Source organism: Thamnophis sirtalis, unplaced genomic scaffold (genome assembly GCF_051295495.1).
Source record: "Thamnophis sirtalis isolate CommonGarterSnake01/CBP01778 unplaced genomic scaffold, rThaSir2_p1.2 scaffold_13, whole genome shotgun sequence".
NCBI classification, from domain to species: Eukaryota; Metazoa; Chordata; class Lepidosauria; order Squamata; family Natricidae; genus Thamnophis; species Thamnophis sirtalis.
In genome coordinates this window covers 54,401,127-54,417,703 of record NW_028261393.1, presented here as the reverse complement: position 1 = coordinate 54,417,703, position 16,577 = coordinate 54,401,127, and the positions used below count along the sequence as shown (strand labels likewise).

The 16,577-nt window shown below is 52.7% G+C and overlaps 1 protein-coding gene across 1 annotated transcript; it reads left to right on the top strand.

Annotated features, from left to right (window-relative positions):
• Nucleotides 1-3,795: 3,795 nt before the first annotated feature.
• Nucleotides 3,796-15,956, top strand: GDPD2 (glycerophosphodiester phosphodiesterase domain containing 2). The gene is made up of 15 exons (XM_087727189.1): nt 3,796-3,955; nt 4,344-4,447; nt 4,563-4,656; nt 6,479-6,538; nt 7,208-7,306; nt 8,979-9,072; nt 10,069-10,214; nt 10,955-11,037; nt 11,139-11,289; nt 12,362-12,577; nt 13,322-13,473; nt 14,233-14,380; nt 14,497-14,579; nt 15,168-15,196; nt 15,539-15,956. The coding sequence occupies exons 1-15, from the start codon at nt 3,851-3,853 to the stop codon at nt 15,589-15,591; spliced, it is 1,617 nt and encodes a 538-aa protein (XP_087583315.1). The 5' UTR covers nt 3,796-3,850; the 3' UTR covers nt 15,592-15,956.
• The last annotated feature ends 621 nt before the right edge of the window (nt 15,957-16,577 follow it).

Sequence of the window (16,577 nt, the reverse complement as noted above, 5' to 3'; positions counted from 1 at the left end):
GCTTACAATAAAAAGGGGAAAGGGAATAAATAAGACAGACAACAATTTAAAAATAAAACAACATTCATAGTTACCGTGGGGGTGGATACTTCAACAGCCCCCGGCCTGCCGGAGCAGCCAGGACTTAGTGGCTATACGGAAGGCCTGGGGGGTCGTAAGGGTCCGGATCTCCACGGGGGAGCTCGTTCCAGATTAAGAGCCGAGGTGGCGCAGTGGTTAGGGTGCAGTACTGAAGGCCACTTCAGCTGACTGTTATCTGCAGTTCGGCGGTTCTAATCTCACCGGCTCAAGGTTGACTCAGCCTTCCATCCTTCCGAGGTGGGTGTGAAATGAGGACCCGGATTGTTGGGGGCGATATGCTGACTCTGTAAACCGCTTAGAGAGGGCTGAAAGCCCTGTGAAGCGGTATATAAGTTTAACTGCTATTGCTATTGCTATTGCCGGAGCTGCAACAGAGAAAGCTCTCCCCCAGGGGGTCGCCAGCCGACATTGGCTGGCAGATGGAATCCGGAGAAGGCCTAGTCTGTGCTTTGGGAGGTAAGAGGAAAGGGAGATGAGCCCCCTTGCTCATCCAGGAGCCAAGGCGTAGGGAATGGGCTGATCTAAACAGATTTAATCCTTTACTTTCCCTATTTTGGTACTTTTTTTCAACTTTTTTTTTTTTAGTTTACTCTTCCACCCGGAGTAAAAGTGCACAGCTCCAAAGGAGATCAGTGTGCCTGGACCAGGGATATCCCGGTCCATGTGCCATGTACTTCCTGGGACATCCCACCCACCCCAAATGGAGCAGGACCTGCCTAGCAATCCCCACGTGGGATCTGAAGAGCCACGCGCGGCCACAGCATTTCCTGCATGACAGGCTGCAGCAGGTAGATAAAATAGCTTTATTGTGATGACAGCCCAGCCTTGCAAGGAAAGTATGCGGCGCCTAAATGCCAGAAGGCTGAGCTCCAATTGGGGGAAATGGGAGGAAAACACGCACACACACGAGAGAGAGAGAGTCGAGGCGCACCCACGCGGGATGCCAAGCCAAGAGCCCAGCAGGTGAGAGCAGAGGAGGAAGAAGAGGAGGAGAAGGAGGGAGGAGGGAGCCGGCAGCAGCAGTAACAGCAGCCAGCAAAAGCGCAGCGCAGAAAAGGAAGCCGAGCTCCCCCTCCCTCCCACTCTCCCGCCCTCCACGAGGACTGGAAACTTGGCCGAGGTGAGTGACCTGGAAGGCGCCTGCTAAGCGACGGGCGCGGCGCAGGGAGGGCGCGAAGGGCTTGCGGGGATTGGGGCAGGAGGAGTAGGAAGGCAGAGGGTGAGCTAAGGGGAAGGGGCTTCACTTGGGAGCCTTTGAGTGGGGGGCTGCCTTGCTCCCCTTTCCCAGCTGGACTCGTTGGGGTCCGCTTGCAAACTTTCGCTCCGCGGCTTCGGTCTCCGGCGGGCAGCGGCGCGGCTCCTCCCTCGGGCTCCCCCCGAAGAAAATCGGGAGTTTGCTCACGTTCCCCCAAAAGTCGCGGTTCCGCCACGAAGGGCGTTTATCCCGGAGCGGGACCAAGGGGTGGGAAGAGCAGCCGTGCCTGCCGCCGCAGAGCCGACTCTGGACGGATCCCAGCTGGTTCTCCTCCGCAGGAAGGTAAAGTTGGAAAGTTCGGGGAAAGTTTGTTTTTTTCAAAGGACCCAAGAAAGTAACTCGACTAGCGCATCCTCCGAGGAGAGAAAGCTTTGTTTGCCCAGGCTGCAGCCCCCTCCCCTCCCTTCCCCGTCCCCCCTCCTCAAACTGCGCCAGGGTGGGCTCCGGGCAAGCTTCGCGGGGGGAGCCAGGGCGGCCTGCCCCCACCCTCACCCCCCAATTAAAAATAATAATGAATCTTGGCGTTGCAGCACTGTCGTTTCGCACGGAGGCAGCGGCTGCTCTCGAGTTGCAGAGCCAAATTCTCCCCCCCCGTCCCAGCCCCCATTCCTTGTGCACCAAGGCTTGACGCCTCGGTGGTCGCCATGACAACCCTTCCCCAGGACTAAAGACCCCGGCAGGGCGGGAGGCCCCCTGCGAAGGCTTTTTGTGCTGCGGTCCTTGAAGGGGGGTCCTTACGTGGGAAGAATGCTGTTGTTGTGCTCCCCCCCCTCTTCCGACCCAGATGTTGGCCCATGCAACACCTGTAGGGTTTGAGGGCTTCCCAGGGGTCCGCAGTTCGGGAGTGAGTGGGGGGGGGCTTGAAAGAACCCTGGCAAGAACCTGGCACCCACCCACCTCCGTTGCCACTTGGCCTCTTGACATGCCAGTTGGCCTCTGCAAGAGGAGGGGGCAGATATCTGGAAGCTGCCCTTGGAGGGGGTTGGGTGAATAAGGGGGGCAGGGCTGCTTCAACTGAGGAGGATTGGGGCTGCTTTGAGATGGGGGCCAGTGGGAAAAGGCAAGGGGCAGGCTGGGGGGTGGGAGGCTGTGTCTGTGTGTGTAGAATTGGCATTCATGCCCTTCAGTGCAGGGGCCTCCAACGCGGCAACTTAAAAAGACTTGTGGACTTCAATTCCCAGCATTCCCCAGCCAGCTATTGCCCCTCCCCTGGCTGGGGGAATTCTGGGAGTTGAAGTCCACAAAAGTCTTTTGAAGTTGCCAAAGTTTGGTAGGCCCCTGCCTTAAGGTGTTGGCTGCATGCCTTCGCCACGCTTTCCGTCCTCTGCAACTTGGGCAGATGTCATAAGCATCCGTCGTGGTTTTTTTAAAAAAAATCCCCATTTCCACACTGCTATCATAAAGCAGAATGAGACCCCCGTCAAGCCTTAGCAGCCTGTAAAGCAGTTTCAGCCTTACTGGTTTTAATCTCTGGATTTGGTGAAAAGAAGAGAGACCGCCTTCTGCCAATTACCTCCTCGCGACCCATTAGATCTCACAGATTAGGCCTCCTCCGAATTCCATCTGCCAGTCAGTGTCGACTGGCAACTACGCGGAGGAGAGCCTTCTCGGTAGTAGCTCCGACCCTTTGGAACGATCTCCCCGTGGAGATTCGTACCCTCACCACCCTCCAGACCTTCCGCACAGCCCTTAAAACCTGGCTATCCCGTCAGGCCTGGGGTTAAAGAATGTAACTCACCCCACCCGAATGGTATGAATGTTGTGCTTTTAATTATGTATTGCTCTTATGTGTTATTGTTTGTATCCCCCTCCCCATGAGTTGTGAGCCGCCCTGAGTCCCCCCAGGGAAAAGGACGGCCTATAAATAAATTTCAAATACAAAAAATTCAAATACAAATTTGCCTGGAGAGTTCCTCTGAGCAAAAACCCAACATGAATTATTTGGTTTGTAAGAGGAGATGGAGGGGATTAAAGCAACCATGTTTAGGGCACAGCAGGGAGGCCCCTCCCTGACGCCCCTCCCCTCCAGGGTGAGGGTGACGCCAGCCTTCCTTTGTGGGCACAGAAGAAGCTGGGCTCCCTTGCCAAAGGCTGTCCCCTCCCACCCCCAAGCCGCCTTTCCATCGGGAGTTTTTTCCCCTTCCCCTTTCCCTTTTTCCCCACCTGGGTAGAAGATGGCGGGCGGAACGGCTTCCCAAAGTGCCTCTGTGCATTGCGGGCTTGCCCCAACCTGCAGCCTTGGGGTGGGGTGGCCGGGCAGGGCTCACCTGGCCAGGTTGCACAGCTTCCTGTGCCCTGGCTGGGATCGGCCTCCTGGGGGAAGCTGAAGGATGAGTCGAGGATCTTGCTGAACTCGCCTCCTGCGCTCGTCCGACGGTCCCTGCAGTTGCGGGTGGGTGGGAAAGAGCAAAGGGGGGGGCAAGCGGGGTGTGTTGCCTCTGCCCCCCCACCCTGCAAGCTCTGCCTGTTTTGCCTTGCAGGGCGGGGCTGCCCCTCCCCAGGACGTGAGTGGCCATGGCGACGAAGAAGAACCGGAGCTGCAAAAGTTTCTGCGCCAGCTGCTTTTTGGGCCTGTTCGGCTGCCGCTGGACTCATAAGAAGGGCTTAAAGACAAGCAAGGTGTGTGCGCTTGGAGGGGGGGTCTGGAAGCCCCCACCCCCTCTACAGAGTCCCTGGAGGAATGGCAGAAGGCCCACGCCATGTCCCTGCACCACCCCACTCCCCTCTGGGGATGGGCTGCAGGCGCCTCCTGTGTTTCATAAGCCGTTCCTTGATTAACCCACTTGAGTTGCATGGAAAGCATTGAAGGGCTGGAGATGCCTGGTTCTTGGGGGTGGCACCATCTCTGCCTCCCCCCCCCCCCGCCCTGTAGCCAAGGGGGTGGGGGGCAAAGCAGCTGGTGGGGCTGGCTGGGAGGATTTGGCTCCTGCACCTGAAGCCCCTTGGGGATGGGGGTGTCCCAAGCTGGCAGTCGGTTGAGCCCCCCACTCTTCTGCTCCATCCTCAGTGTGACTACGCCTGGTTCTTCCTGGTCTTTTGCATCGGCCTCCTTGCCCTGGCGTGGCTCTACGTGGCCCTGGTCACGCTCAATGATTTCCACAACTTCAACGAGTGAGTAGGAGGCGCCCCCCACCCCACCCTGCCTGCCCCCCACCCACCCATACAGGCATTGTGCCCCTTTTTGAACTTTGGGTAAGTTTTATCTGCAATCTTCTTCCCTGTACAGGTTCGCCTTTCAGAAGACAGGATGGTGGCTGGATTGGTCAGTGGTAATGGTCTCTGTGGCAGCCACCCTGGTCACCTACTGCTCTCTGCTGGTGGTAGGCCACCCCCCCCCTCCCCCTCCTTCATCTTTCCTCCCATGCTCCCCCCTCCCCTCTCACAGGTTGGGCCTCCTCCAGGTACCATCAGTCGGACAATGCCGGCTGGCAGCCCCTCGAGGGAGGGCCTTCTCTGTAGCTGCTCCTGTGGAACGACCTACCCGTAGAGATCCGGACCCTTCCACTCTCTCGGCCTTCCGAAAAGCCACTAAAACCTGGCTGTTCCGGCAGGCCTGGGGCTGCTGAACAAGGTCCAGCCCCATCTAGACTGAATGGACTTAATAATTGTATCTTTTTTATTCCTGATTTTTAACTTTTTTATCTTGTCTCTGTAAGCCGCCCAGAGTCCTACGGGAATGGGCGGCAATACAAATTTATTAAATTTCAATTTCCTGGCCCAACTTTGCAGTGGTTAGGGGGTGAAGCTCCCCTGATTCTGGGGGTTTCTGTATCGCCCCCCCCCAGCCCACCTCTTGCTGATGATATGGGAGGGCTTCAGGGTATCTCTATAAACTAAATTATCTCCCCCAATTTGGACTCAGTACTGTACTTTTCGGAGTATGACATACTTTTTTCAGAAATTTTTTTATTCTCTTACATACCATTTTAAGTATACATTCACATAATTGTTATTCTTGACATTTGTCATTCTTATACATTTATTATTCCATTTAATAGATTATAATACACAGTTTGGGTTGCTTTATTTACCATCCTCTTGTTGTAACGCCACCTTATTTTCCCTTTCTTTCTCCCTCCCTCCCTTCTCTATTTCCTTCCTCCTCTCCCTTCCTTCCCTACTCCTACTCTTCCCCTTCCCTACCCTCTCTCCTTCTTTCTCTTCCTTTCTTCCTCTCCTTCCCCTTCCCTTCTTCCCTTCCCTTTCCCCTACTCCTACTCTTCCTCTTCCCCTTCCTACCCTCTCTCCTTCTCCCCCTTCCACCCTCTTCTCCTTACCTCTTTCTTCTTCCCCCCGTCTTCCTTTCATTCTCTCCTCCTCTCTCCCTTTCTTTTCTATTATTGTAAGTGTCCCTTTCAGGATATAAGACACATTTTTTAACACTTTTTATGGGTAGGGGAGTGGGAAAGGAAGAAGGAAGGAGAAGGAGAGGGAGGATGGAAGGGAGAGAAAGAGAAGGAGAGAGAGGGTAGGAAGGGGAAGAGGAAGAGTAGGAGTAGGGGAGAGGGAAGGGAAGGGAAGGAGGAAGGGGAAGGAGAGAGGATGGAAGGGAGAGAAAGATGGTAGGAAGGGGAAGAGGAAGAATAGGAGTAGGGGAGAGGTAAAGGAAGAAGGAAGGGGAAGGAGAGGAGGAAGGAAGTAGAGAAGGAAGGGAGGGAGAAAAGAAAGGGAAAATAGGGTGGTGTTACAACAGGCGGAAGGGATGGTAAATAAAGCAGCCCAAACTGTATATTACAACCTATTAAATGGAATAACAAAAACAAATATGCAAGAATGACAAATGTAAAGATGAATAACAATTAGGTGAATGTATACTTACGATGGTATGTGTTCTGCCCCGGGCAATGAGGTTCTGCTTGGGCAGCCAGTTAACTCCACGCTGAGGAATCTCTTTCAGGCCAAGTTTATTATCAGGCATCCTTAATAACAAAACTTACAGTTCAGTGTTAAGATTCTTCCGACTTTCTCTATGATCTGTCCCATCACGTAGTGTAAAAAGATGATGATTTCATCCCCATGAAGGACAGTTCTTAATTCCTACACTTGCTACATACTGCTGTGGCAGCACAGTATGTAAGAGAATAAAAAAATTAAGAAATAATGCCAAAAACAAAAAAAGATTTCCCTTCCTTTCCATCCCAGATTTTGGCAGTCGGCCTCCAGCTGTGCCACCAACCGCTGAAGCTGCATTGGCTCCATAAGGTAAGAATGGCTTGCCTTCTTTCCTTTCGGTGGGCAGGAGCCATGAGGTTCCCTGTGCTGCTCTCTTCTTGGTCCCCGTAGGTGGGAGGCTTCTGAGACTGTGACCCGTCAAAACCGCGTTCCACAAAAGCGCGGTCGACGAAATCGCGTATGTGACGTCATCACAACGCGACGAAAAAGATCGAAAAAATTGAAATAAAAATTAAATTACAGCAAGCCAATTCACATAAAGGTAAGGGTTAGGTTAAGGGTTAGGGTTAGGGTTAGGTTAAGGGTTAGGGTTAGGTTTAGAGCGTTAGGGTTACGTTTAGCATTAGGTTAAGGGTTAGCGTTAGGTTTTTCGTTAGGTTAAGGGTTAGGTTAGGGTTAGGTTTAGGGTTAGTTTAGGGTTAGGTTTGGGGGGGTTAGGGTAAGGTTTTCGCTTTATTTTTACATTTTTTCGATATTTTTTCGTCGTGCTGTGATGACGTCACATACGCGCTTTCGTCGACCGCGATTTTGTCGTCCGCGGTTTTGTGGTGGAACCTCTGAGACACCCCCCCTCTGGGATGCCCCCTGCTGGATCGTCCCTTGCCAACACACTCCAGCGGCTCCTCCTTTCCTTCCTGGACGGGCGGGCCCTTCGGGTGACTTCCTGGGCCTTGAAGGGGTCTTCTCCGTTTCCTCCAGGGCCTCCTCATCCTGACTCTGCTGATAGCAGTGGCTGCTTTCGTGGGGCTGGAACTCCAGTGGTCGGAGCAGTGGGAGAGTGCCCACATTGCTCTGCAGGTAAGGGCCCAAGGGAAGCCCAGAGCTCCTCTTCCCTGCTTTAAGCCAAGGCACATGCAGAGTCCTCCATCCAGATGTTCCCCCTCTTGTTAGGGGACTGGCGAAAATGTCTGGGGAATGGTTGCAGGAACAGAGGTGGGTTCCTACCAGTTTGCACCAGTTCGGTAGAACCGGTTCATCAAATCTACCAAACCGGTTAGAAGAGGTTCCACCAGAAAGCAGGCCACACCTACAGAAGGATTTCAAAAATTTTTGAAACCCACCACTGACATACACACACACACACACACACACAAACAGAAAGAGAAAGAAAGAAAGAAAGAAAAAGAAAGAAAGAAAGAAAGAAAGAAGAAAGAAAAAGTGAGAGAGAGAGATGAAAAAAAAGGAAAAAGGGACAGAGAGACAAAAGGAAGGAAAGAGAGAGAGAGAGAGAGAGAGAGAGAACACATGGCCGGCAAGCCACTCCCACCAGGTCACATGGCCGGCAAGCCTCTCCCACAAAGGAGGCCACACCCACAGAGTAGGTTCGAAATTTTTTTGAAACCCACCACTGATTTGGTATGACTAATTTAATGAAAATAAGGACGAGGGATAGCAGACTTCCAATAATTGAGGGGCTGCCCCAAAGAAGGGGGAGTCAAGCTATTCTCCAAAGCACCCGAAGGCAAGGCAAGAAACAATGGATGGAAATCAAGGAGAGAACCAACTTGGAATTATGGAGAAATGCCTTTATTAACCAGTGGAACAACTTGCCCCCAGAAATTGAAGGTTTTCAAAAAGAGATCGGACAACTGTTGGCCTGAAATGGCCTAGGGTCTCCTGCTTGAGCAGGGGGTTGGACTAGAAGACCTCCAAGGTCCTCTTCCAGTTCTACGATTCTGTTCTTGTCCCACCTCCTGGCTGAGCTGCAGCAGGTGACTTAGCATCTCATACCTGGAGAGGTGCGTATACCTTGCCACAGGATCAGAAATCCTCGGGCGAGGACCAGAAAGACCAAGAAGTGGGACATGGCAGCTTCTGGTTCATGGAGAGCAGTAAGAGAGAGAATTTACAATACAATACAACAGCAGAGTTGGAAGGGACCTTGGAGGGTCTTCTAGTCCAACTCCCTGCCTATGCAGGAAACCCTACACCACTTCAGACAAAGGGTTAGCCAACATCTTCTTAAAGACTTCCAGTGTTGGGGCATTCACAACTTCTGGAGGCAAATTCTGTTCCACTGATTGTTCTCTCTGCCAGGAAATTCCTCCGCAGTTCTAAGTTGCTTCTCTCCTTGATTAGTTTCCACCCATTGCTTCTTGTCCTGCCCTCAGCTGCTTTGGAGAATAGCTTGACTCCCTCTTCTTTGGGGCAGCCCCTGAGATATTGGAAGACTGCTATCCTGTCTCCCCTGGTCCTTCTTTTAATCAAACTAGACATACCCAGTTCCTGCAACTGTTCAGAAAGACCGTTCCAGAACGGTTGCATTTCAGAAAGAGCATTTGGTGAATTCAAGGGATGTTGTGGCTTTTCCTTCGGGGAGTGGGGGGTTTAGCCCCCTCCTGGCCCAGCTTCCCTTCCTCCTAATCCTGGGAGGGTTTGGAGCTTCTGAACTGTGGCACCTCGGGCCAGCCTTCCCCCGGGGGCCAACTATGGCTCCCGTGGGAAGGCCAACCTCCTTGTCTCCTGCCAGGCGACAGGCCCCTTCCTGCACCTTGGAGCCGTGGCGGGCTTGACGATGCTCGCTTGGCCAGTAGCAACTTGCTTCTACCGCATCTCCCGTCCAGGTACTGAGTGGGGAGGAGTTGGAGGGGTTCTTTTTTTTATTTATTTTTTTGGTTCAAAAGTTTTATTTCTTTTAAAAACAAACATTTCATCATTCCTCAATCAGTAAGACATCGAAGTACAATTTTTTGTGTGTCAAAATGGTTCTAGTTTACCACCAAATTCTTGTCTAGCCTAATGTATAGCCCTCCCTCCCTCCCTCCACCCTCCCCCCAACCCCCCTCCTCCTTCCCCCCCCCCCCCGGACTTCCCAGAACCCGTACACAGTATGGATTTTTAACAAACACAGTCTAAAATCTATTGAGAAAAAAGAGATAAAGAAATTAATAGCAATAGCAATAGCAGTTAGACTTATATACCGCTTCATAGGGCTTTCAGCCCTCTCTAAGCGGTTTACAGAGTCAGCATATTGCCCCCAACAATCCGGGTCCTCATTTTACCCACCTTGGAAGGATGGGAGGCTGAGTCAACCTTGAGCCGGTGAGATTTGAACAGCCGAACTGCATTCAGCTGAAGTAGCCTGCAGTCCTGCACTCTAACCACTGCGCCACCTCGGCTCTATATATGACATCTCTACATTAATCTTAGCTTCTTCTTGCTGAGCTAATTTTAAACAATTTAAATCATTTCTTGATCTTAAGCATAGGCTAACTGGAATTTCTTGGTCCCGTATTTATTTTGTATATAGTCAATCCATTTTTTCCAGTCTCGTCTATATCTCTCATTTGAGTGATTTGGAGGGGTTCTTTATGAAAGCCCAGTTGGGGAATTCTGGGAGTTTATGTCCACAAGTCTTAAAAGTTCCCACGTTTGGACACCCCTGCTGTAGTTTAACTCAAGGCACACCCTCCCACACTAGGGTTCCGGGCAGGGAGAAAAGATTCCTAGGATTAATGGAGAGATGAAGAGCAGCCAACTCTCATCGTTGGCAGACGGCTGATGAGGGGATCCAGGAGCCGACTTCAAGCCCCCCCTCCCTTCCATTTGTTTTGCTGCAGCACTCCGGGGGCTTCTCCTGGTCTTGTATCTGGGTGCGATGCTGGCTTTATACCTGGCCCCCCTGGGCATCGACTCGCCCTGCTTCCTGGAGCAGAGCCAGCTTCCTCCCAAACCGGCTCTGTTTGGGCACCGGGGGGCTCCCATGGTAAGTCCCTGCCCCTCCGCTCCACACCGGCCTTGGAAGGAGCCCGGCCGGGCTCCCAGGAGGGAGACCCTGCAGAAGCCCTTCAGGAAGCTGGGATATCTGGGGGGGGGGGGCCTTCTCCAGATCCCTGAGAATTATACGATGCAGAGCCTGAACAACAGTGAACCACCAGCTGGAAAATGGTCAAGTTCCTGGATGAGTTTTTCTGTAGTTTAGGGGGAAATGGGGTCTGCCTTCATTTATCTTCCCAGATGTGTCAGATCTCACTCTCTATGATCCCAATGTCTAGACTGGGAGGGACTGGGGGGTGGGGGAGTTGAAACCCAACATACCTGGAGTGCACCAGGTTGGAGAAGCTGCTTGGAGATCTTCCGCCTGAAAACAACGGGGCCTGTTTTTCAAGACAGATGTGTCCTTAAAACCGCAGCAGCTTTTCCATGCTGACTTGCTGAGATTTTTCTGCTTTTCCTCTTGGATTAAATGGTACAGGCGGGGAGGGGGGGTGGACTAGAAGACCTCCTACCAACTCGGAAAGACATTAGGAAGATGTCCCAGCTCCACCTCTTTCTCCCGAGAACCTCCCCCCACCGACCTGTCTGAGTGGCTCCATCTGCAAAATGATTTGTGGAATTCCCACCTGGAGAACTGGGTGGTGGGTTCCACAGGCTCTGGCTAGGGTGGTCTCAAGGAGGGGTTCCCAACCACCACCTCTGCTTCACCATCATTCCTCCTCTCTCCAGCTGGCACCGGAGAACACCCTGATGTCCTTCCAGAAGGCCATCAGTTGTGGCCTCAGTGTCTTAGAAACGGATGTCCGGGTGAGGTAAGGGACAGGCTGAATGCAGGTGCTCCCTCATCCCACCCACCCACCCCCCAGGAAAGAAAGGTCCGGGATCCAGGCGTTTCCTTCTTCTTTCACTCCAGTGCCGATGGGATCCCTTTCCTCATGCACGATGAGACTCTTTTACGGACCACAAACGTCCAGGAGGTCTTTCCCACCCAAGGCCACGCCAAGGCCACCGCCTTCAACTGGACGCAGCTGCAGCAGCTGGATGCAGGCAGCTGGTTTTTGCAGGTGAGAGCAGGATGGGATCCAGACAAGGTGTGATGAGGTTTTGGTTGGGATGAGCATCTGGCTCTTTCATCTGGATTTGGTTGATTTGGGCAGGAGGGGGGGAACCACCTTGGATTCTGTGGGGAATCCCTGTTAGGGAACATCTGGGTCAGAAAGCAGCTGGAACAGGGCCTGGGTCCTCATTGTTACACCCATAGCCATTCATGAAGGGCAGAGGTGGGTTCCTACCAGTTTGCACCTATTCGGTAGAACCGGTTCGTCAAATCTACCAAACCGGTTAGAAGAGGTTCCACCAGTGGACCCGGAAAGCAGGCCACACCTACAGAAGAGGTTCCAAAGTTTTTTTGAAACCCACCACTGGTCCTTGGATCTGATTATTCTACACTATCATGCTCCTATTTATAAAACTCAGTGCCTCTGTGAAAGGTAAGGATGACTACTGCGTTTGTGGTGCAATCAGAACGTTGCGTGTGTTGAAGTTGTTTTAACGCAAAGCAAAGATGCCTTTTAAAAAAACAAGTTTACATCCTATTCTTATGCATGCCAGTCCTGTGTGTGAGGTAATTTAAGGTGGTTCTGACAAGTGTCGTCGGCATTTTCATATCCGGTCACATGGGTGGCAAGCCACTCCCACAAAGGAGGCCACACCCACAGAGTAGGTTCGAACAATTTTTGAAACCCACCACTGATGAAGGGGCTTGTGGCTGAGGTCCTTACTCTTGGGAAAACCTTCCATGCTCTTCTTAACTCTTTGGCCTCCAGAAGTCTCTTTTTCCGCAAATAGGAATCTCGTTTCTCTTGATACTCACACCTAACAATTGGGGAGGGGGAGATAGATCCTCCCCTCTGGCAAACCCACAGGTCTTTTCTGCCAGAAATGCGCACGCATCTCGGGGGTGTTGGGACTAATGGACGGGCCAATTTAAGCCTCTTCACTGATGGGAGAACCTCCGAAGTACTCCGAGAAGCTGGATTTGCACGGAGAGCCCAGAAGCCCTTCCAATCCCAGGGAGTGATTTGACCTGGGTTGCCGTACAGCCGCCGGGCTCACCGCCTCCCTTCCCTCTGCCAGAAGCACCCCTTCCCTACAGCCTGGAGCCTCTCCGAGGAAGATGCGGCCGAGGCCAGGAGACAGCAAGTTCTGTCTCTGAAGGAGCTGCTCGCCGAGGCCAAGAGGCACCGGGTCTCCGTCATGTTTGATCTGATGCCACTGGAAGACCCCCACTATAAGCGCCTGGTCAACATCACAGTGGAGACCATCCTCAAATCGGGCATCGACCAAGAGCTGGTGAGTTTTCCCTGTGGCAAGAGAAGGCAAGGCCATCTTCTAAGATGCCCCCAAACGTGGAGAGCTTACGAGGCCGGAGAAAGGGATGATGTGGGTCCCCTTGAAAATGTGACTCAGGGACAGTCTTATGCTACCTCTCCCCTCCAATCCGTGAGCCTGGAAAGGAACATGACCCAAGTCAGATCTGCCCCAGTTCCAAATAATCAGAGCCAGGCCCTCCTGCCTTAGTAGTATACCTGTATTTTTCGGAGTATAAGACGCACCAAGGTTTTGAAGAGACAAATTTAAAAAAAAAAAGTTTTTGCACTCTACAAACCTCCCAAAAATGGCCCGTTTAAACAAAAACAAGCCCTTTCCCCCCGCCCCCCAAAAAGGGCATGAATAGCCTTTAGGCGGCTTGTAGAGTGCTCCTGGAGGGGCAAAAATGAGCAAAAACGGCCCATTTTTTTTGCTCATTTTTGCCCTCCCCAACCCCCAGGAGCACTCTTAAAGCCTTCTAAAAGCTATGCACGGCCATTTTGGTGAAGGGGTGGGGTTTCGGGAGGCAAAAAAAATGCTATATTCAGTGTATAAGACGCACAGAGATTTTCAGCCTCTTTTTTAAGGGGAAAAAGGTGCGTCTTATACTCTGAAAAATACGTTATTTCCAGTTCCTGGAGCCATTGTGGTCCTAGAACTGGAGATACTCCCGGCCCTACAAACGGTGTGTAGGCCCGGCTACCTCCTCTCTCTTCCCCAACCCAGATCCTCTGGCTGCCTAATAAGTTTCGGATGGATGTGAGGCAGTCAGCACCCAGATTCCAGCACATCTATGGCCTGGAAAGTTTGGACAACAAGACCGGAAAATTCCCGCGAGTCAACCTGGCTTACCAAAAACTGAGCAGCAGAGAAATCAGGTTAGAGCTGGGGAGGGCAGTTCTTTCTTGGTCTGGTCAGGGCACATCCTGGGCACATCTAAGGAGGGGGGGGGGAGCTTTATACAACTGTATCTTTCAATCCCAGCTCAGCTTTTATGAAGGCGGATAGTTGGGAAATGCGTCAGGTATGGAAAGTAAAGATGTCCGAAGCCCCTCACCACCACCACCACTACCACCGATTGACCAATGGAATGGGGGGGCTCAAGCAGAGCAGGGGGCTCAACTTAACTTCCCTCCACCCCCACCCTCAACAACCAGTTAGCAAAAGGAGCAAAGCAATCAGCAAGAGACTATGTCGCCTTCAGATTCCTTGTTGCACAGGAAGGCTACAAACTCCCAAATGCTGGGATTTCGTAGCTGCAGCCTTCCATGCAAATTGTTTGTTATTATGGGTTGGTACTGACCGCGACCCGACAAATGCGCGCATGACAAAAGCGCACCGACAAAAGCGCGGCGAGAAAACTGCAATGTCATAAACACACCCACAACAACACGCCGACAAAAGCGCGGCCACAAAAGCGTGATTAGGGTTAAGGGTTAGGTTTGGGGTTAGGGTTATTACGTTGTTTTCCCGTTGTTTGTTGAAGGCGCGCTTTTGTCGGCACGCTGTTGTCGGTGCGCTGTTGTGGGCACAATTTCGACATCGCGGTTTTGTTGGCGCGCTTTTGTTGTGCGCGCATTTGTCGGTGAACCGGTACTGACACCCCCGCTTTATTGGCAACCCGTCCCCTTCTGCAGGGAATACCACCGTAACAACGTCTCGGTCAACCTGTTTGTGATCAACGCTCCGTGGCTCTTCTCCGTCCTGTGGTGCGCGGGGACGACTTCGGTCACCACCAATGCCTGCCAAGAGCTTCAGAAGATGCAGCATCCCCTCTGGCTACTGGTAAGACCACTGGGGGGGGTGAGTGGGGGGAGGGCTTCTGCTGAAGCCCACTCTGAATTCCTGGGAGGAAACCCAGCCAGCAGCCCACCCTGATCTGCCACCCGTCTTCCTCCCAGCCTCGTGCCACCTATCAAATGATCTGGATTGTGGCCGACTGCGTCTCCCTCCTGCTGGTTCTCTCGGCTTTCTTGCTGCTGAAGTGAGTACCAAGCGAGCAGAGATGAGAGAATAGGCCTTTCCCCAGCTTGCAAGCTCCGTAGAGTTGTGTCTTCTCAAGGAAGGGGCGTGGCTGCTACCATCCCCTTTATGGAGGCTTGCCAATGCGCTCAGGGGTTAGGTCTGCACTTGGTGCTGGGTCCCGGCCTTTCGACTAGAAGGTGGAAGAGAAGCACCTCCCGAAATCTTGCTCGGAGACTGAGGGCACCGTCTTGCCCTGGGCAGTTTTAAGATGTGTGGACTTCAACTCCCAGAATCCCCGGAGTTGAAGTTCTAGGTTCAGAGTTTCAATTCCCAGAGTTGAAGGTCGCGCACCTTAAAAGTGGCCACGGTTGAGAAAAACCTGGGTTTCCGTGGGACTCGAATTTCTCTTTTCGTCTTTGAGAGAAGTGCTGTTGTGCACTTGGGTGGTGGAGCACCGCACGAACTGGTCCAGCTGTGCCACAAGCATTCAGAAGGACCCTGGTTGCTCCCCAGCTGCCCGTCCAGGTGCCGAGAGCGCTGGGGAACAGAGAGGTACACTTGACGTAATTCTGACATGATTTCTCCCCCCCTCTCCACTTCTTTACAGAAGACGGTCTCGGAAAAAGGACTCGAGAGGTAAAGCTGGTGTTTTGGTATAACTGTGTAATTTCCACTCTGTGATATAGAAACAAAATGCCACTTTGGCCCACAGCAGCTGCACAGGCGACCAAGGAAGAGGGTATAAACAAGGGTCTCCCCGACATTTGGGGGGGGGATCAGAACTTTGTGGAGGCTTGCTCCATTCTCGTCTCCGCGAGCAGCTTCAAGGAAGGCTCGTTGTTCCTTGAAGGAACATGGCTTCCCCTAAACACGGCTTCCTCTGTACAGTCCCACCTCTGCTCTGCCCCCCCAAAAAAGGCACAGCGGAGTCCAGCGGAAGCCGGCCAGCCCCTCACAGCCGTCTCCTCCCGCCTGCAGGTTCCAGCTCCGATGTGCTCCTGACAAAGATCCACAGCCTCTTGTCCGAGTGAGGCTGAAGCGGTCAGCTCTGGGCTGTGCCCCTCCCCCCCCGCAACTCGCTAGTCTTGGCAGGACTCTCCTCTTTCAAACGCTTCGCTGGGAAGGAACAGGCCGTCCTCCGTGTCTGGTGTCTGCTGGCAGCGGCGGCTGGGATCCGTTTCAGGGGCCTCTGTTGCACAGCCCTCAAAAGGAGCAGCTAGCAGGCTGCGTGCTGCATTTCGTCTTGGAGAGCCGAACCCGGAGCCTTCCCGCATTCTGGAGCTATTGCTAGAGCTTCAGGAGAGAATTAGGGAGCTACCGCCTCTCCTGCGGGACAGAGTTTCTTGATGGGGGGGGCTGGGAGGGATGTTGGAAGTGCCCAATAAAGCTCTTTGTACAGGCTGGGAAACCCGGAGCTGCTGTGACGACTTCTTCCTCTCCCAGGCGGCCCAAATAAAGCAGGAGGGGTGGGGGTGGGACGGCACCCTTTCAATGCTGCCCCCGTGTTCCACCTCTAGTGGCTTCCTGGCCCAGCCTGTGTGCTGGCCGTCTAGCTGAGTTCAGAGGCTCCAGGGTGGGGAAAGCAGGCTAACCTCACGTGAGTCAGGGGTCTTGGCCCCAACGGCTACATTCCTTCCCGTGTGGAAGTGTGTCGGATTTCAGGTTCAGCCCCGAGGTTTTTTCCAGGAACAGCCTTCAACGGCAGAGCATGCAAAACAACAACACCCAGCAGGCGAGTGCCAGAGGCTGCTTCTTTTAGGAACAAAGTGCTACTTTCTGTCTTGCGTGTTAATAATTCACTTTTTCTTATTAAAAAAACCGAGCAACCGCTCTTTTGCTTCAAGCGGTGATGATGTAACAGGAAGTGAATTTATACTGATTTTAAAATGGACTGGGGTCAAAAGGTTCACAGAAATTGATTGGGAAAACTCTAGTTGGGCGAGGTCCCTCATGACAGGTGATCTCTTTATTCCAAGAAAAAAGTGCGCCTTGTTCTAAGAAATATTTAGCAGCCCGG

Excerpts from the sequence above, each read along its gene's own strand:
- GDPD2 (XM_087727189.1), top strand. The coding sequence starts at position 3,851 with ATGGCGACGAAGAAGAACCGGAGCTGCAAAAGTTTCTGCGCCAGCTGC. Across the intron at positions 4,448-4,562 it reads GATTTCCACAACTTCAACGA|GTTCGCCTTTCAGAAGACAG; the intron begins GTGAGTAGGAGG and ends TTCCCTGTACAG. Across the intron at positions 12,578-13,321 it reads CGGGCATCGACCAAGAGCTG|ATCCTCTGGCTGCCTAATAA; the intron begins GTGAGTTTTCCC and ends TCCCCAACCCAG.